Source organism: Ahaetulla prasina, chromosome 2, assembly GCF_028640845.1.
Source record: "Ahaetulla prasina isolate Xishuangbanna chromosome 2, ASM2864084v1, whole genome shotgun sequence".
Lineage (NCBI taxonomy): Eukaryota > Metazoa > Chordata > Lepidosauria > Squamata > Colubridae > Ahaetulla > Ahaetulla prasina.
The window spans coordinates 124,223,651-124,244,830 of record NC_080540.1 but is presented as its reverse complement, the minus strand read 5'-3'; the positions used below and the strand labels follow the sequence as shown (position 1 = coordinate 124,244,830).

General features: G+C 39.2%; 1 protein-coding gene across 5 annotated transcripts in view; it reads right to left on the bottom strand.

Moving 5' to 3' along the window:
- The window catches only part of B3GNTL1 (UDP-GlcNAc:betaGal beta-1,3-N-acetylglucosaminyltransferase like 1), a 191,340-nt gene extending 171,378 nt beyond the window's left edge, over positions 1 to 19,962 (bottom strand). For 3 of the 5 annotated variants that reach the window (XM_058168482.1, XM_058168481.1, XM_058168483.1), the window contains exons 1-4: positions 19,249 to 19,962; positions 16,814 to 16,930; positions 16,591 to 16,690; positions 6,296 to 6,360 (exon numbers count right to left, since the gene is read on the bottom strand). In XM_058168482.1, coding sequence (XP_058024465.1) covers positions 6,296 to 6,360; positions 16,591 to 16,690; positions 16,814 to 16,930; positions 19,249 to 19,446 — 480 coding nt within the window. In that variant the 5' untranslated portion in view covers positions 19,447 to 19,962. The remainder of the gene's footprint in view (positions 1 to 6,295; positions 6,361 to 16,590; positions 16,691 to 16,813; positions 16,931 to 19,248) is intronic. The other 2 variants (XM_058168480.1, XM_058168484.1) reach the window with 1 other exon arrangement.
- Between the last annotated feature and the right edge of the window lie 1,218 nt (positions 19,963 to 21,180).

Genomic DNA, 21,180 nt, shown 5'->3' with positions numbered 1-21,180 from the left:
TAGGCCTTATTTTGGGGAGAAAACAATAATAAATGTGTCTGGCTGGCTGACAATCTTAACTGGGGCTCATTTTGGGGATAGGGCTTATATTACAAGCATCCTGAAAAATCATGCTAGGGCTTATTTTCCTGTTGGGTCTCATTTTCAGGGAAACAGGGTATTAGGTGAAAGTAGACTACCCAGAGATAAATCACTTATATTTATTTATAGCCATTAGGCAAAATAATCCATAAACACATTTATTGAGAACATATTTTCTGTTCTGCACATTTAGAAGGTAAGAAATTGCTGAAATAAGGCAAATAGATAGGATTTTTATTTTATATCAGAGATTTCTAAAAAGCTAATATAAATTTGTAAGGTGGTCGATGTTTTCTTACCTTATAATCCTTTAAAAAGATATATAGCCCACTTCTTGTTGCTATTTCCATAAGGGATTCTATTCATATTGTACTATATTCTATTCAATTGTATTGTCCATATATTTCAGTGCACAACATAAAGATTCTGCTATCAGCTATGTTACCTTTACAGTCAAAGAACAGCATCTTGCAGAAATATGAATTAACTGTACTAAAATAATTGAGAGACTATTGATTTATTTCCACTGAAGAATTTAGAAACTTAGGTTATACTCCCCAAAAAAATATGCCACTAAAATTAAAGAAGTACCTAAGCTAGTTAAACATTGTTTCTGTTAAAAATGAGGTCATTCAATGGAAGGCAATTATTATAATATTCTAATAAGCCAAAATGATCCAAGGCTGATTGCCAATTTTTATCATGCAGTCAATATTGCAGAATAGTATTCAAGTTAGGTAAAAAAAATTCCCCCACATTTACAATATAAAAAAATTCTCTCTCACATTTTTAACAGTTACAGTTTCCAAGATTCTGTCATGGCCATATTTAGACACAATCCACATGATTGACATCAACATTTTATTCTGGATAATTCATTACTAACTTAGAGAACTGAAAGTGAGAAGTAAGAAAGGTACATAAAAACAATCATAGACAAAGCTAAATTTCACGGCTGATAACATTTGTTTTCAGAAATTATTGCATAGTATTAAGAAACTGTTTTCAACAAGAATAGAAAGTAATTCCTAGATGCGTATCAATTTCAGGAATGTTTCTCTTCTTTCTGTACTATTAAACACGGAAAGTAATGGGAAGAACATCCATTTGTTTATCAACACATTCAGATGTTTAACTTATTGTGGGAAAGTAACTCTTAAAACATTGCGGTAATTCAAAATTCTTCTACTAAGCAAATAGAATAGAGAAGAAGGGAGGGGAGGCAGTGTGATATGGGCTAACTGATGAGTTCTTGTGTTGAAGCAGATTATTAAAATTTGATTGGGAACAGTTTTGGAATGGTTAAATGATAAAGCATAAAAGTGATTCCACATATTCCGGTGCAGCGGCAATCAAATATATTTAATTCTGACAGAAGTAGTACTATAGTGGGGGTTGCAAAGTCCAGCTCTTTTGGACAATGTGCAACATCACGATATTGTACATGTAGAAAGGGAGTAGAGTTTCCATCAAACATTGTTTTTGTCAATCTGACACTCCTTGTTTTCCCCATGGATAGCTGCTATGTAGAAAAGAATTTTCAAAGGCATAAAATTAAAGAAAAACATACTTCTTACTACTTCCACAATACTTCTCGGTTTTTGAAAGCAAATAAAAACATTGCTTTCAGGAATATGGGTGTTGTTCCATCAGAAATACTACATATTGTATTGTATAGGCAAGCAGAGATTTTGCATGTTGATCAGATGAGCACACTTTCTCATTTAATTTACTAACACACTTTCTCATTTAACTTTAATTACTTATAAAATATTTCTATAGTTGTCTAGTTCATTATTATATCTGCACCAAGGAAAAAGATAATTTTAAAAAATCCATCTATTCCATCTCCATTTTAACATAAAGTTGACCATGATCAGACACGACATTAAGTCTGTGAAAGTAAGTATGTTTTAAATCATGAGTTTACCTTTCACATGACAAAATTGCCAGGTTTTATTCAATAAAAAATCAGAACAGTTAGTCTAACCATGGAGAAACTAAGACAACTGCACTATTTTTGACTACCAGCAGCAATTTGCAAAATATGTAGAAGTCAGTGAAGTAATTGCTTTATTCTATAAATATGATTATATCTGTGCATGTTGACATTTTCTGTATTTTCACTTTAAAAAACTGTTTACATTTTTGACTTCTACAAAATATTCTTTCAAATATCCACAAAACTGCCTCCCAAGAACCGGGAAACTGGCAGATTAGATCTGTATTCAGCAGCTTCTTAAGCTATAAATTTCATTTAGCACACTTACTGTTGCCATAGTAAAGAACAATTAATACTGTTCAAGCATTTGTTGTAAAGATAGCTTGCTTTAGCTGTTTTGAAGTCTTTTAAAATACACATATGTTCTTAATAATGCATTTGTGTATAAATCTAATATTCTGTCCACTAATAGAATGGGCAACAGCTTCTGACTGAATATCCTAGATATTTTTTGCTTCATCAGAAATTTATCAGTTAGAAGTTCCTTCCATTTTTCCCTCATGTCAATGACCAACACTTTCTCTTCCAATTTTCCCCATATGCTGGAAAGCTGGCTAAAATACAAAAACTGACCCAAAATCACAAAATGAGGTTCCAAAACTTAGGTTGTGCTCGAACATGAGCACAACCATTTCTTGGCCTAGTCCAGTATTCTAGCTATTTTACCGTATTGACTCATTCTCCTCTGCCTCAATGGATCAAAATTCAATTAGACTGGTACAATTAACTCTGTGTTTCCTGATACTAGTTCTAATTCACCAAGTGCTTCCTGTAGTTAGAATTGTTGTTGTTGTTAGTTACGAAGTCATGTCCGAACCATCGCGACCCCATGGACGCGATGGTTTCCTCCAACCATGGACAACTTTCTTCCAATCCTTCCTCTCCTCTACCATCCCCCGGAGAAGATTTAAGCTCACGCCGACTGCTTCAGTGACTCCAGTCAGCCACCTCATTCTCAGCGATCCCTTTCTTCTTTGCCCTCAATCATTCAAAGTTAGAATAGCATCTTCCTTATTCATATTTTGAAAATTAGTAAAAACAGTCTGAAAAATGGAATCATGAAAACTGAACTTATTTTTTGTTGGTTTTTTTAAATTTTTTTTTAATTTGCATTTATATCCCGCCCTTCTCCGAAGACTCAGGGCGGCTTACACTATGTTTGAGACTTTTTCACTAGTCATCCAAGCAGCTTCCTCAGTCTGAACAAGTTGGTTCAGCAGAGAGTTGTGAGTGAAGAAACTGCTTGGATGAGCAGCAAAACATCTCAAACCACAACAAAAAATAAGTCCATGATTCAATTTTCTAGACATGGATGACTCAGAATCTTCATCGATGTATAATTAAAAAAAACCTAGCGTTTCTCCAAAGAACATTCAAAGAAGGACAACAAGACTGGTAATAAATATGAATCTACCACAGGTGCAATTATATTTGTTTATGATAAAATCATTTTCATTTGGGAAATGATTTTCTTGTAACCTACTTTGATGAAATAGCACACAAATATGGTAAATAAGGAAATTAAAATTATAGGAATATCTTTGCTACTGATGCATTTTCTCCACAGCTCAGGGTCATCAATAAGTATGGTCTCATAGTCAAACAGACTTTGTTCTGATTATGTTATGCTAACTTGATAGCCATCAAGACAATGAAAGAAGAAGAAAAAGAAAAAATAGTCAAATTCATGTTTTGGGTAAAGCAAGGATCATAGGACTTAAGCAAATCAAATATCTCTTGCTATATATATTCAGAAGCAAAATAGCAGAATGAGTAAGGATAAATTAACAAAAAATGTTAATGGCAACTCCTTTTGGAACAAGTAGGTAGGACCCAAATTCTCAACTTAACTTCCCAGAAAACAGATGTCAAAGACATCATCTAAAAAAAAAATCAGAATATTATATTTAATCAGAAAACAAAGAGAAAAATGAGTAAAGAAAAAGACAATCCTCATATTCTTGAGAGGATCTGTCAATCTCCTGATGAGGGTCAAAGGCCCATCCTGCTGTTGTTTAGTTTAGCTTTCTTTTATGATCTTGAAATAAAATCTCCATGATATTCAGGAAATATATACTTGCAGTGTATGTTTTCTCCTGAATTTATGTTTATGTTTTCTCCCGAGCCTCGTAGAGAGCATTTGTAGTTTAAAATTAACAGAAAAGTACAGCTGAAGGCAAAGTTTCCAGGAAACAAATATTTCAATACTGTCACTCTCAACGCTATAGCAAAAGCAACCAAAGGCAGTGGGGGGTGGGGATAAGATTATGAATATCAGTAAACAGGGATATGGTAATCTAATGTATTCCTTTATATCTGCCAGCTAAAGTGATTATTGTCACTATTTCCCAGTCAGAGATGGTCAACACAGAACCAGTGTCCTAGAATTCAAGTCACACAAGCAATCCAAGATTACCCTGTTGAAACCCAGTGGCAAAAACAGAATTTGGCAGGAATCCACTATTTGATAAGATATCTTCAAACCAAGAAACACTGCTAGCTAATCCAAGAGAGAATAATTACTCCACTAATAAGGTAGACATAAGCTTTAAAATCTAGACGATCCTCAGACTTGACTTTTAGTTTTGAAACTAAAACTGGGGGGAAAGAATAGAATAGGGAACAAACGTTAACTGGGATTAACACCCCAGTTTTATTGGCCAACTAATTCAGCTAAGCACCAATAAGTAGACCAGATATTAACCCAATGTAAAAATATGTACTGATGAACTGTCAAGGGAACTAAAGAAAATGTAATTTCTTCACGATTTTCTAAATAAGCATATCGCATTAGAGATACATTATTAGGTAATTCTTGAGAAGTAGCAATATCAAACCAAAAATTAATACCTGAGATCATGTAAATCAGGAGTGTCAAATAGGTGGTCCATGGGCCAGATGCGTCATGCACAAGCCATGGCCACCCCAGCTCCGCGAAGGGGGAAAAAACACTGTGAAACATTACGTGACGGCAACATGATGCCGCGAGTTTGACACCTGTGATGTAGATGAGCCATCCCAACAACTTTAATTGTAATTGCTGATGATAGCAATATTATAATAGAAGCATCTACAGTACAAAGGGTTTCTTGAAGAGATGTAAAATGCCAGATGCAAATTTATATTTGATAAGGAGGGATTTGAAGTTAGAATTGTGCAGACGTATAAGACTAATTATTCATACAGTAGGCTCATTCAATAAAGCTTGTTTGCTAACATATATTAGAAATTAATTGTCTCTAGTTTTGTTCTCATCATTGTTATGGCTCCTTTAAGGTAAAAGAAAGAAAAGCACATTGGGAGGTCTAAATGATCCTGGCAAGACAACTAATATAGCAATCTGCCAAAAGCAGCATTTCTGCTAGATTAGCCTCCTCTTCCTAATTGCCAAATTCTTACATGCTTCTGGCAGCAACACAGAGAACGTCTCTGGAGGAAAAGAAAAGGTGTCATTTGTTGCTGTAGTTAAAGCACTCATCCTCCTAGGAAACATGATCTCATGAATTCTGAGATCACTTTTAGAAGCTCTTACCTGCAATGTTGAATACTTAAACAGAACATGTTTAATGTAACATATTTAAGTCCTGCTCCATTGTTCTGAGAATCTCAAAGTACTAGGTAGCAATGCTAGCAATTGTGACCCCATGGACCACAACTAAGTTTTCTCACAGAGCTAGTAGATATATATTTTTTATCAAAGATACTGGACTTGAAGTGAACTCTTACATTACATGGATAAAAAGGAATTGGAAAAGTTCAAACACTTTGAAAATCAACCATGAGAATTATAGGAACAATAATCAAAAACATTTGGAGAGCACCTTGTTGAATAAAATTGTCTTACTATAGTACTTTATGCCTGAAGCAATGTCATAGTTTGTAACATTCCAAACTGTTACAAATCAATGGAGTGTGTCACTTCAATTTTGATCATTAAATCAAAAATCAAAAACATGTGGCCTACTAGCTATTTATGGGAACCTCAGCAACCTTCATGTCTGGTGACACTATAGTCTTTATAATCCTATTTTAATAACTAAAGGTCTATGTATTAATAGCTGCAGAATGTATCAAATAATTCTCCATGAAACACACATAAAGCAATCAAAAACTATCAGCCACAATTATATGATACGAAAAAAGGAGGAACAAGATAGTTGAGAATATACATCTTTATATTACATTTAATAAACAATTCCTGGAAAGACTTACCGAGTCCAGAAAGCAGAGATACTCCCCCGAGCTCTGATCAATAGCACAATTTTTAGCAAAGCCAACTGTTGATAAAATAGTCAATACAGTATATGAAAATCAATGCAATTTATATTTTATACTTGAAATTATGTAACATTAAACTTAAAAACTTATTTTCCTTTGTGGCCTTATGGCCTGGCTTGCTCCATTTTATTTCCGCCCCCCCTTATCCCGGACCATGGGTCATCTAAACTGGGCGGTAATGCATGTCCATCTGCGGGATGGAGTGGATTGGACTGGATTGGACTAGCTTGGACTGGTCTCGGGACTTGGACAGACCGCTAGCCACGTCTACCTAATTAAGATCTATTGTAGAACGGCTCCCCATAGGCATGCCATGGAGACTGTCGGCCTGTCTGTTCCTGTTTTGTCATCGCTATCCGGTTCCTGCTCCATTTGTCCTTTGACCATCTGGACTCCCGCTGGAAGATTTACCATTTCTATTACTTTGGGATTTTACCATCTTAGCATCCCTCGCCGATTCGCACTTTCCTATGCGCTACACTGTACGTGAACTCTTGCGCCTGCAGTGCCCCGCCTGCAGGAATGGCCCATATCGCTACCAAGGGCCGGCCTCAATGACGGGTCTTGGGACCCACAGAGGTGGCATGCGAGAAGAAAGAGCCTTTGGGGTTTTAGACAGGGCATTTTAAGGGGTGGGAGGGTAGGGCGGGTGATGGGGTAGCCCGTCGGGAGGAAACCAGTTCCAGCGCATGCTCGTGGCGATTATCAAATGGGTTCGGAGGTTATGGGGGAGGTGTTCCTTTGTGTGAGGTGAGTCTATTGGCACGGTAAGTGGGAGGGGCAGATATGGCGGAAGGGGGATCGTGTCGATATAGGGGTCACGCGTTCGATGTATGCAGGCGATCGCGTGCCCGATCTAACTTTACCCGTTCCCCGGATGGTCAGGACCCTCAGAGCCTGGGCCTTCGTCTGGTGTTATGCAACGCACGGTCCGTGGCCAATAAGGCCCCCCTAATACATGATCTAATTCAGGGGGGGGGCGCGGATATTATAGGCGTTACGGAGACCTGGTTGGGCAATGAAGGGGTGTGCCCTGGTTGAGATGTGCCCACGGGTTTCCGTGCATTCCATCAGCCGAGGCCCAGGGTAGGGGTGGAGGGGTGGCGGTTGTGATCAAAGAGAGTCTAGAGCCGAGGGAGACCACTGTACCTCAGATAGCCGGGTATGAATCCCTCTTTGTGAGGTGGGGTCATAGATGTCAGATGGGCTTGCTGGTCGCGTACCTGGCTCCTTGCTGCGTGACAGCTGCCCTGCCCGAGCTCCTAGAGGTGCTTGCCGGGGTGGCGGTGGAGACCCCCAGACTTTTAGTCATGGGGGACTTTAACCTGCCATCTGCCGGCTCGTCATCGACGGTAGCTCGGGAGTTCTTGGCTTCCATGACGGCCTTGGACCTGACTCAAGTAGTGGATGGCCCCACTCACATCGGGGGTGGCACACTGGACCTGATTTTTGTCTCTGGTCAGTGGTTGAGAGATCTGGACTTAAAGGAAATAGTCATTGAACCTTTGTCATGGTCAGATCACTCTCTTCTTCGCCTGGACTTTCTGACCGCTACCCAACACCGCAGGGAGACGGAACCATTACGTTGGTACCGTCCCAGGCGCCTGATGGACCCAGAGAGGTTCCAGACAGAGCTTGGGCCATTTCCTGAGGGTCTGGCTCACGGCACGGCACGGCAGAGGAACTAGCTGCAGTCTGGGAACGGGCTGCGGCTGGGGCTTTAGACCGTGTCGTGCCTTTGCGGCCTCTGACCCGGCGTAGATCCCAACCGGCTCCTTGGTTCTCCGAGGAGCTGAGGGGGATGAAACGCCGGAGAAGACGCCTAGAGAGTTCCTGGAGGTCCAGCCATTCAGAGGCTGATCGGACACTAGTTAGATCCTATACTAGGACCTACCTAGTGGCACTGAGGGAAGCGAGGCGTTGCTACGTCGGCAGATAACCGCCCAGCTGCCCTGTTTCGGGTGACCCGCTCCCTCCTTCACCAGGGGGAGCGGGATGACCCGTTGCAGGGACGTGCTGAGGAGTTTAACGGTTATCTATACGATAAAATCGTTCAGCTGAAGGACGGTCTGGACCAAGATTGTAGTGATTCGGACGGGACGTCTGAGGGCGGTCTTGGTGATGTTGTGTGGGATGAGTTTGACCCTGTGACTCCCGAGGACATGGACAGGTTGCTGGGTAGATTGAATGCCACCACATGTTTACTGGACCCGTGCCCCTCCTGGCTGGTGCTGGCCACTCAGGAGGTGACACGAGGCTGGCTCAGGGATTCTGAGTGCTTCCTTGTTGGAGGAGTCTTTCCGGCCGCCTTGAAAGAGGCGGTGGTGAGGCCCTCCTCAAGAAGCCTTCCTGGACCCGGCTGTTTTAGGTAATTATCGTCCAGTCTCCAACCCGCCGCGGCGAAGGTTGTAGAGAGTATGGTGGCATATCAGTTCCCCCTGCACCTGGAGGAAACTGTCTATCTGGACCCGTTCCAGTCCGGCTTCCGGCCCGGTTACAGCACTGAGACGGCTTTGGTCGCGTTGGTGGATGATCTCTGGAGGGCCAGGGATAGGGGTTATTCCTCTGCCCTGGTCCTATTAGACCTCTCAGCGGCTTTCGATACCATCGACCATGGTATCCTGCTGCGCCGGCTGGGGGGATTGGGAGTGGGAGGCACCGTTCATCGGTGGTTCTCCTCCTATCTCTCCGACCGGTCGCAGACGGTGTTGACGGGGGGGCAGAGGTCGACCCCGCGGCGCCTCACTTGTGGGGTGCCGCAGGGGTCGATTCTCTCGCCCCTTCTGTTCAACATCTATATGAAGCCGCTGGGTGAGATCATCAGTGGCTTCGGTGTGAGGTACCAGCTGTACGCTGATGACACCCAGCTGTACTTTTCCACACCGGGCCACCCCAATGAAGCCATCGAAGTGCTGTCCCGGTGTTTGGAAGCCGTACGGGTCTGGATGGGGAGGAACAGGCTCAAGCTCAATCCCTCCAAGACGGAGTGGCTGTGGATGCCGGCATCCCGGTACAGTCAGCTGAGTCCGCGGCTGACTGTCGGGGGCGAGTCATTGGCCCCGATGGAGAGGGTGCGCAATTTGGGCGTTCTCCTGGATGAACGGCTGTCTTTTGAAGACCATTTGACGGCCGTCTCCAGGAGAGCTTTCCACCAGGTCCGCCTGGTGCGCCAATTGCGCCCCTTTCTAGACCGGGATGCCTTGTGCACAGTCACTCACGCCCTTGTGACGTCTCGTCTGGACTACTGCAATGCTCTCTACATGGGGCTCCCCTTGAGGGGCATCCGGAGGCTACAGTTAGTCCAGAATGCAGCTGCGCGGGTGATAGAGGAGCCCGTCGTGGCTCCCGGGTGACCCCTATCCTGCGCCGGCTGCACTGGCTACCTGTGGCCTTCCGGGTGCGCTTCAAGGTGTTGGTGAATGTCTTTAAAGCGCTCCATGGCATAGGGCCGGGATACTTACGGGACCGCCTGCTGCTACCGAATACCTCTCACCGACCCGTGCGCTCTCACAAGGAGGGGCTCCTCAGGGTGCCGTCGGCGCGACAGTGTCGTCTGGCGACACCCAGGAAGGGCCTTCTCTGTGGGGCTCCGCCTCTGGAACGAACTCCCCAGGACTTCGTCAACTTCCGGACCTCCGAACCTTTCGCATGAGCTTAAAACCTATTTATTCATCTGCGCTGGACTGGGTTAGTGTTTTAATGGGTTTTAATGGGTTTTAGTTCTAAATTTTAATTCTGGCCAATTTTAATAAGTTTTTTAATTGTATTTTAATTTGTATTTATAGTATTGTATTTTTACCTGGCTGTGAACCGCCCTGAGTCCTTCGGGAGAAGGGCGGTATACAAATTTAAATAATAAATAAATAAATAAATAAATAAATAAAAAGCCCAAATGCCTATACAAATTAGCATTCTTTCCAAAATAGATCTGAAGTATATTCTCATTAAGCAGCTATAGTTTGGATTGAGCACTTAAATAAAACCTGATTTGCATCCATGTGAAATGACAAAGTTTTCCTTATCTTTCTATATTTTGAAAGTAGCATTATAGTAAAGCTCCATTTGGAGTAAAAGTCCAAACCTCAGACACAAGAAGAAAAAACAGGGTATTTAACATTTCATTTCCAAACAATGGGCAAAGCCAAGTATTTTCAAAGCAGGGTACTGTATACAATTGACATGATTTGCATCAATGCATATTTGTGTAAGTATGCAATTGGTATCTTACACTAATTCCATTAATTTATATATGCAAATAATATGTTAATTGCACAGATTCAGATTGAATGGACACCCCTACCATTCAAATTTCATTTGATCAAGGTTTTACCTTGTTCAGATGCCATGGAAAAGCAGCAATTCACAATTTATTTATGTAGAGTGCTACATTATTATCCAAAGATTTTGCCAATCAGAAGGTCAGAAATAACAGAGTTGGAAAGGACCTTGGAGGTCTTCTACTCCAAATCACTGCTCAAGCAGGAGATTCTATACCAGAGTTGTCAAACTCAAAGCCAGGGGGGCCAGAACTTGTGAAAAATGGTGAAAAAAGTAAGGTTCTACATTTAGGCAAGAAAAACAAAATGTACAGGTACAGTATCTGTGGTACCTCACTCAATAGTAGTAACAGTGAGAGGGATCTTGGAGTCCTAGTGGACAACCATTTAAATATGAGCCAGCAGTGTGCAGCAGCTGCCAAAAAAGCCAACACAGTTCTTGGCTGCATAAACAGAGGGATAGAATCAAAATCACGTGAAGTGATCACTTTATAATGCCTTGGTAAGGCCACACTTGGAATACTGCATTCAGTTTTGGTCGCCATGATGTAAAAAAGATGTGGAGACTCTAGAAAGAGGGCAGAGAAGAGCAACAAAGATGATTAGGGGACTGGAGGCTAAAACATACGAAGAATGATTGCAGAAACTGGGTATGTCCAGTTCAATGAAAAGAAGGACTAGGGGTGACATGATAGCCGTGTTCCAATATATCAGGGGCTGCTACGAAGAATAGGGAGTCAAGCTATTCTCCAAAGCTTCTGAGGGCAGGACAAGAAGCAATGAGTGGAAACTAATCAAAGAGAGAAGCAAACTAGAACTAAGGAGACATTTTCTGACAGTTAGAACAATTAATCAGTGGAACGTGCCTCCAGAAGTTGCAAATGCTCCAACACTGGAAGTTTTTAAGAGGATATTGGATAACCATTTGTCTGAAGTGGTGAAGGGTTTCCTGCCTAGGCGAGGGGTTGGACTAGAAGACCTCCAAGGTCTTTTAACTTCTTCCATCTCTGTTATTCTCTATATATCATTTTACCCTGTATCTAGTATTTTGTTCTGCACATTTGTTCTTATGGTATTTTATGTTGTTTTTCATAGGTTTTTTTAAAAATGAGTTTTAACTAATACTTTGCCCAGCTAACTCATATTATTAGACAATAAAAAAATATACTGGACCAATGAAGAATAAAGATTCAATTACTACAACTTAATCAACTAAAATAATTATAATGCAAAAATAAAATATATTTTTTTAAAAAATGAAATAAACATTGAAATGAAAATAAACAGACAGGACAGTGAGCGGTGATGAGTTTGAGCCAAAGAAAAGACAACCTGTTCATGTGAAATAATTATTAAGAGATTTAAGAATTAAGTTATTTGGGGCAAAGGAGGAACAACCTGTTGAAGTGCAGATTATTATAAAATAAGATATTATATTGTAGAAACAGATGTTTAAGGTACTAAAACAGTTTAGCCATCAGCGGTTCGCAGCAACCTTTTTTGACATCAAGGCAACTATGATTCCAGATATTTCTTTCTGTACAAAAACTTTAAAACGGGATTATGAATCTTGCCTTTGGCATGAGCAAGGAATGCATTGTGATACTGCTCTACTGAGTAGAGTCAAATGTCTGTGCCAGGCCTTGGCGATTTTGTAAGGCCTGCTCCATTACTGAAAAGAACACGTTGCCATGGCCACAGGAGTAAAAACCTAAGACCCCATGAGATATTAACATTCCTCACTCTTGGAAAGAAGTAGTTTTGTGGTAGTTTCTTTAAAAGCACTGACCCTCTCTTTTGTGGGGAGTTTTCCCTTTTGTTTTTCTTGTTCCTTTTCCATGACAGAAAAGAACCAGAAATGAATCTTAATCCAGTGTAAACACGGGATGTGAAGACTGTCACATTGTTTCATCCCTGGGGGCTGGAGAGGGGCTTGTTTCAGAGGAAATACCCTCTACACATGCTAACTACTCGTAACTACAGCAAACTAAATCATTAAGGATATAGGGCTCAACAACATTTCCAGCTAAGCAGACTCTTCAAATGTACATATTCTACATTAAAAAGGATTTATACCTAGCAATCCCTTTTCCTATACACTCAAACTTACATAGCAAAACCTGAGAAAATACAGAGTAATGTAAATGGAAAAAAAGCATTTTTTCTATTTTGCAGAAATAAATGTAGAATTTTTTAAAAAATTATTCCAATGTGACAAAAGTTTAAAGATTTAAAAATTAATTTCTAATTAATTTTTACCCTAGTAAGTAAAGTTAATCCTACTAAGATAGAATCACAAAAAAAATACTTTTTTTTCTGAAAATGTATAAATAGTCAACTTTAAAAGTGTTAAACTGGTTTCAAGAGAAATTCCATTTTTGGACCATGTCTAAAAAATGAAATTCCAAGCTTGTGAAACATAAATATGGAATAACTTTAATGAATTACTGAACAATTCAGGGAACAGACAGAGATAATCTGAATTAACTGTAGGTTAATTAGCCTTAAGTATTTAACATATCTACTAACCTGTTCTTGTTCACTCTAGGACTAGACACAGTGTTTGAACAGGTTATGTATGAATAAAACTGGGAATATTTTCTCACAATATGTTCACAGTATGTTACAAAAATGGCTAAAAAATGTCTTTTTTAATATTACAGGTAAAAAAAACTCCAACGAACCAACATGGCTTTGGAAAAAGGTAATATTGAGAGAAGTGATCAATGGTACACTTTAATGTTTTATATTTAATATTTGTTGCTAACACTCAAGAATGCTAGTTAGCAATGATAATCGTACTAAGTCAAAAGACCCCATAAACAGTTATGGCTTAATATTACAAGTGATCCAGGCCTGACTTGTGGGTCACTATATGTAATTAAAATAAAATTTTGAAAGCATGTGTCCATTCTCCTTAAAATTTCTGGGTTTCAAACCAACAGAAAAGTTTCTGAGATAGTTACCCCTATTTCCACAATGGGGTATTGAATGTGCTGAATGTGGGCACATTTTGGGAATGTAGTGTGACCAGTATGTTGTGGGTGTCTTGTTTCCTTGAGGCTTTGTATCACTTTTTTTAACCCTATTACTGAATACATAATGTAAAGCACTCATGTGTCTTCTTATTGGAGCATACAAAAAGTAAAAAATGAAATCAAATGAACAATATGCTAGGTGAAAAGCAATTAACCCTGCTGGCTTATGGACACATATACATTACAAGTAGGAAAACAAGCTTTTTCCACATAAGAATGGGGGAGGTGTTTCAAATTATTAGATGGCTGAAAAACAGTTGATGCCTGGGATGAGTTATTTGCATGCTACATGTTCACCTTTTCTGTTTTGCCAAAAGAGTTCTCTCTTTTTTTCCATTTCCTGTCCATTCTCTTTCCCTTGCCTCATCTCCATTAAATTTTATTCCCACTTTTGTGTCACCTTCTCTCCCTTAAACAGCTACCTATTACCTTTATCCCTTTTGTTTTCTTTTGCTTTGTTGTTATTGTTGTTTTGGATCTGATGGACGGAAGGATGAAAGAGAGAGAGTGTGTGTGTGTGGGCATGTTTATCAAGGCATTCTTGATTGTTCCTACCTCTCAGAGTAGGATGCAAAAGAAAAAATGGTTGGAATATTCATATGAAAGATTCATTCATTTTATAAATGGGGTATTTTAAAGTATTTTTACAGGCAATTTATTTTATTCAGGTAATATTTTTTCCAGCCGTGTGATTTTCTGGAGTGTGGGTCCAGCAGTGCACCTATGTACATAATTATTAGGGAACAAAATACCTCCAGGACTGGGTTAAAGACTTGGATAGTCATGGTGACATATTGGAAAAATGGAAACACACAAGATGTTTGTCTGTATTTAGAAATAATTTTCTTCTATTTTTCATTTCTGGGAAATGGATCATCTCGAAGTCACATTTTTCTTTCTCATAAATAGAATATATACAAACTGTGAAGATATATACATACCGTGTTTCCCCAAAAATAAAACCCTGTCTTATATTTTTTTTGAACCCTGAAATAAGCACTTGGCCTTGTTGCCATGCGCTCAAAAGCCCGATTGGGCTTATTATCAGGGGATGTCTTATTTTGGGGAAAACAGGATAGTTATACAAAGATATCTGTGTGACAGAGAAAAAGAGATGATTAGCATATCCGTAGCACATTTTCCAGCCTTTTCTTTTAACTGCATCTTCCAAATAATCTTAATAGGAAAAAAAGCTATCCTGATTGCATTAAACATTGCATAAAGTATTTATAAAGTTACAAAAATTAAAGTGGAAGCAAATTAAAATGTCTTAATAACATTTTCTAAATGCAATTTATTTTTCTCCTTTTTTTTTTAGCCCTCTCACCCAAAAAGTGTAACAACTTTAAAACACCAGCTTTAAGACTCAATACAAACCATTCACAGTTCACACCCCAGCAAACTGCTCTCCATTCTAGAGTGGTTACACTTGGCAATTCAACTTGAATCCGTTACTTTCCAGCCATTTCCAACAACACTGGAGCTATTTGTTTTGGCTGGGATCACAAATTTAACATTATTCATACTTTTCAGTCTAGCATACAACCGGACTGGCTTCTTCCCAGCCTACAACAAACACTTTTTCTTTACTGGCCTTTTCAACCAAGTTATACCTTGTACAAGAAGAGATATATGTTTCTAAAATGCATATTAAAAATTGACAAGAAAACAAAAAAACAGGGATATATTTCCAGAAATTTAAGATACAAAGTTATTATTTATTTATTTTTTGGCCAGGCAAGGCAGGGTGATTTATAGTAGATATTTTAATGTATCCAAACTGATACTCATTGATTTCCAAATTTTATGTGGCAATATCCCCACTCAATTATATTTAATAAAATTTATTAATTTTGCAGTTGTGGCTTAATGTTAGATCTAACTTCAAGAAGGTATTTTTCTTTGACAGTAAGAATGGAGCATCTGAGTCTAACACATGTGCAAATGATACTGGATGATGTTCAAAGGAGCTGGGTTAGACCTTTAGTAGGATGTAAGTAACTGCATTCTCCAAAGAGGAAATCAGGACAAGTCAAAAAAAATGAAGAAGGCATTTAGGGCATCACAAAGCTCCACCTTTCTGTACTTGTCCAAGACAATGTGCAAGCAAAACAGGTGAGCTTCAATCACATTGCCACAACAGCCTCTCCTCCTGGATCCCACTAGGTTGCTTTAATTGACGATTCATAATTGGCATTAGCATTTAGACTTATATACCGCTTCACAGTTCTTTACAGCCCTCTCTAAGTGGTTTAAAGCAATTGCCCCCAACAATCTGGCTCTTCATAATATGCTTCTTCTGCAATATCTAATGAGATGGGTAGAAATGATCAGGGAGAGGCAGTCCTGCAGATAACTCACTCCTATGTTATAAAGTACCAACATCACTAGCAACTTGAACTGCATTTAGAAACATACCAATTCAGCTAATGGAGCAAAAGTGTAATATGCACACATTAAAGGGCACTCATGTGCCACCATTTTCTAAATCAGCTGCAGCTTCTGGATGCTCTTCAAGGAAAATTTCATGTAAAGCACATTCCAGTAATCCACTCAAGAAATGGCTAAACCATCAGTAACTGTAAAAAGAATTTTCCGCTTCCGAAGTAAGGACACAACTGGAACACAACACAAAGCTACACAAACGCACCCTTAGTCACACAGCCATCTAATTCTCAAACAGGAATTGGTTCAGGAAGACCTTCAAATGGTCCTACTTAATAAGTCCTAGTTTGTTCAGCAACCATTATATTAGGGGAGACCAAAGAAAAAGCGAACAGATTGACTTTTTAGCCAATTATATTGAGCATAAACCGAATTATATTTTTACCGAATTTCTATTCAAATATATCATAAATATATCTGATTTCTCATGCTGAGGAAAATGTTACACCTGTAGTTTTAAAATTCGTACCTCCACCTGGATGAGTTGAGTAGTTTTCTCCCAGTACTACGCAAATGCCGGCTTCTTCCAACAAAATCTTCCATTTTTTAATTATATTTATAGAATTATCCTGGTAAGAAAAAGCACCAAAAGGTTAATGTTTAACTTTTAAAAATTAAATGTTAACTGGAACTGGTATTCAAATTATAGTAGTACAGTAAAAGTAAAAATAGATTATTATGAATGTACATACCGTGCTAGAATCATTAAAAACAGACAGTTCAATAGAACCTTGGAAATCTTGATCCAGAACAGACTTCAGACATTCATCCAGCCAAGACTCGGCATTATAGACTGGCAGAATCACAGACTATCATGAATAAAAGTAAATAAACCGATATGCTGCATTATCATTCTTCAAGTCCGATTTAAACAAATATAACATTTTTATTATGTATGCTTATAGAGCAATGGTTTCTGAACAGAAAAATAGTATTATCCTTTTCCTCACAAATGATTCCTTTTTCCTTGTTTAAAACTTGTGCAAACACAATTAATATCTCCCAGTGTTGATGCCTCTCACTTGTTCTGGTCCCTTCTTTCTTTCCAATGCTATATTGGTTCCTCACTATTTCACATTATTATCAGAACTGATTTGGGGACATGCCTGCTCAGCTGAGATCAACAAAGAGCAGCTCTTTCTGAATATAATCCCTGTAAAGATGCTGATTTCAAACGAACTAATATATTCATATATGCACTATATATATTTACTAAATTTATATCCCACATTTCATTCAACAGTTGAAGACAGTGATTCTTTTCCAAAAGTTACTTAACTTTTGTTTTAATATCCCCAACCTGCATCAAACAAAATCAGAAATTGTTCTGTAAAAGGTATTAACAATATAAATTATTATAAACTAATTCCAATTTTCATAATTCCAATTACAACTTCATCAGCAACTATTCTTTTTCAGTCAAATTTGAGCTACATTATATTTATTCCAGTATTCTTACATAAAAGTACTAACAAACATTGAGAAAATGCAACATGAATATGCATATCTTAAGAGATAACAATCTATTTCATAAGAAAAACAACAGATAGTATAAGGAGTCAATTAATCTGCATCCCAATCTGCCATGGTGTGCACACTTCCCCCTCTAGCAAGTGTGATAAACTCTTTTGTTGCACTAAACTTGGATCTCAGAACAGGAGATTATTCTTATAATTGCCCTGGGTTTTAGAGGCACTCTGGCATCCACAATTTAGCATAACATAGACAAGTTGCATCATCCTTATAGTCTGAACTGGAAGGGGGTCACAGGGATGGCCTTTGACCTCATGCTGTGCTTTCAAGATGTTTCAAGGACCTTTAAAGCTAAGCGCATCAAAAGCGAAGGATCTACCCTGCCAACATGTCAAAATAACCACAGGGTCACAGCAGGCAAGCTTTTTGGCAAGTTACCAAGGCTCTCAGGAAATTTAGTGAATATTAAGAGCAACCTTCCTAAACTGGTATCCTCCAGATCCCTTTTACTACAGCTCCCACCACCAACAGTAAGCTTAGTCAACTTAGGAGTCTGGATTCCCAAGCCTACACATTTTAAAAACAACCAAATGAACATTTTTAGAGAAATGTATTATTTTAAAACAATATTTAATACATGATTATTTTCAAGGATTGGTTCTTAGACATCTTCTATATTCTACAAATGGTACAAATTCCACACAATTGGTGCTTTTGCTTAAGGCACAAAAAATGAATCATTTGTGTCATGGCTCAAATTATAAATGGAAAAAAAGTCTGTCCTGAGTTGAGCTCGGCTCCTGTTATTCTATGGACATATCCATACTAATTTCTTGGCAAAAATATGAAGCTAGTTTCAGAATACTCCTTCCTTCCTGTCTCACCTGGTTTATTTTTTCTAGTTCAACCCAGACCATTTAGGTGCTATTTCAATGAAAATAAAGTGAAAAGTCTTAATAAGTAGAAAACTGAAATTACTTTTAAAAGCTGATTAGGAACTAATTATACATAATATAAGAAAGGCAGTTTTGTGTACTTATTAAGGCATCAGGCTTGAAACCAGAAGTCCACGAGTTGTAGTACCACTTTAGGCACAAAGCCACTTTGGTGATCTTGAGCTAGTCACTTTCTCTCAGTCTTAGAAAGGAGAAAACCACTTTTGAAAAAGCTTGCCATAAAAACCATAGGGACTCTCTGAAAATTGGACATGACTGAACTGTAGAAAATAAAATTATATAAATATGCATGTGATAAAACTGCAGCTGCTATATTATACAATATTGTAAAAGAATAAGAGCAAATATTAAGCACACTGTTCTCTATTTCAAAATATATAGTTCTGGGGTGTTTTGTGTTTTGACACAAAATTTACCCCACTGATGTCAGTGTATTGCAAATACACATTTGAAACCAATAGATTTGTTCTTCTACACATCTTAATACAAAAGCATACTTAACAGAAATGACTAATAAATGAGTCCCACCACTTTGCACCCTTCTTGATTACCATGTCAATAGCAAGGTCCTTCAGTTATGTACCTTTTTTATAATCAATGATAGTTCATGATCCTACATTTATCTGAAATCGTGTATTTGGTATTTCTGCACAAAACCAGCCAAGTCACAGTGAATTTGGAAGAAATATGGAACATACCACTTGAATCCTACACTCTCCTCCTGCTTTCCTGTTGAAAGGAGCAACAGACTGCAACTCAGTGTTGCCAAAAAAAGGAGATGATGGACTGTGTGAATGGCCTTGCTTGACAAGTCCAGGATCATTTGCACAGACACCGTCTGGTAAAAGGGGAGGAGATTTACCAGCTTCCTGACAGACGATTTCAGAGATATCCATTTGCAATTATAAATTCAGAAAGAATAAACCAAGACAGGACAGGTATAAAAGAAGACATGCAAACAAATAGAACGTGACCTCTCACAGGCAAGGATTATCATTCCGCTGGTGATTTTTTTCCTCTCCCTCCCTCTCTCTCAACTCCTGCTATAATTTCGGATTATATAGCCATATGATAATATCCTAATGAAAAAAGAAGCCTCTAGAAAACTCAAGTGAAGCTGGGAGGAGAGGATGAAGGAAATGCAGTTTCCAACAGAGAAAATTTTAAGTCATAGGGTTTCACCAATGCTGTACACAGGTAATAGAAGAAAGGGGGCAGAGAAAGAGGAAGAGGCCACCCAGCAGGAAACAGGGGGCGGATAGAAAAAAGGTCGGCGAGTGCAGTGGTTTCGGCTGGTCTTTCCTTCCTGCACACGCTCTCCGGTCCGTCCCCACCCCACACCTCCTCTTCTGCGGGCGCCAGAACTAAGCAGGCACGCGTCCATAAACCCGGTCTCGCGGAAGAGTAGAGAGAAAGAAAGGCTAGAGCGGCAGCGGGGAGGGGCCAAAGGCGGCCGAGTTGTTCCGTCGCCGCTCCGAAAGCAGCAAGCGCGGTTTCGGAGTCGGGGGAGGTGGAGGTGGAGGTGGAGCGCGGAAGTGTAACACGAGTTAGGCGTTTGTGGACAAGTTGCAGGGAGGGAATTGTCAGCCGGCGAAGCTAGCGTGCTTCTTGGAGGCGTCCCCTTTGAGTGCTCTCGCTACTGTGTTACTTGTTTCCCGTAAGAATCGTTTCAACAGAAAAGTAACCCTTTGCTTTGCACATGTTTAGAGGCAGCATCTTCTTTCCAAAGACGGAAGCATCGAGCGCTGCGCCTTCATCCTGATGCACTTTGGCAGAGAACATGTACATGGTGAACGGGGTTGTTAATTCCCAGATGTTAAATCGCGCAAGGCGCTATTAACGCCAATAGGTAGCCCATTGAGTGACCTTTTTAGCCAGATCTAATTCTAGCTCTCAGAGAGCTTACGCCATACTGAAATATATATCAAGGTTTTTGACCATGATAGAATAAATCAAAACAATTGTTTCGTTCTCCTATTCGGCATCCTTTAAAAACTTCCCTTCCTCTCCCGACGGATCCGCGTTTCTTCTTACTCTTTGGAACCACCATCCCCCAATGTGGCCAATGTGTTTTTCTTCTAACTAATTGCATCAATTAAAACCCTTCTATCCAACCATGTGTTCTCCAGATGTACTGGATTTTATTAATGTTTGAAGCGGTTTTTGCTTTCAATCTCAAAGCTTACATATGTGTCTAAAAATCTTGATGTAGGTAAGCCCCATTTCTTGTTTGCATTAATTGTTGTGAATCATTACTTTTACTGTCTGTTGTCTTTTCCTAGCTATTTATGTTACTTATAATTTTGTTACATTGTCTTATTTGTTCGTAATGATTGTTAGCCACCAAGAGTTATGTACTTGACATGGGGACCAAACTAATAACCAAAATATTGTTTTAATCAATCCATATTGAAATTTAGGTATTTTTTATTAATGAATGGAGTAAGATTGTTTTAAAAACTGATTCATATACATGTAGTATATGAATTTCATCCTGAAGATGAAACTGAAATACTTTGGCCACCTAATGAGAAGGAAGGACTCACTGGAAAAAGATTGAGGGCTGGGAAAGATTGAGGGCAAAAGAAGAAGGGGACGGCAGAGAATGAGGTGGCTGGATGGAGTCACTG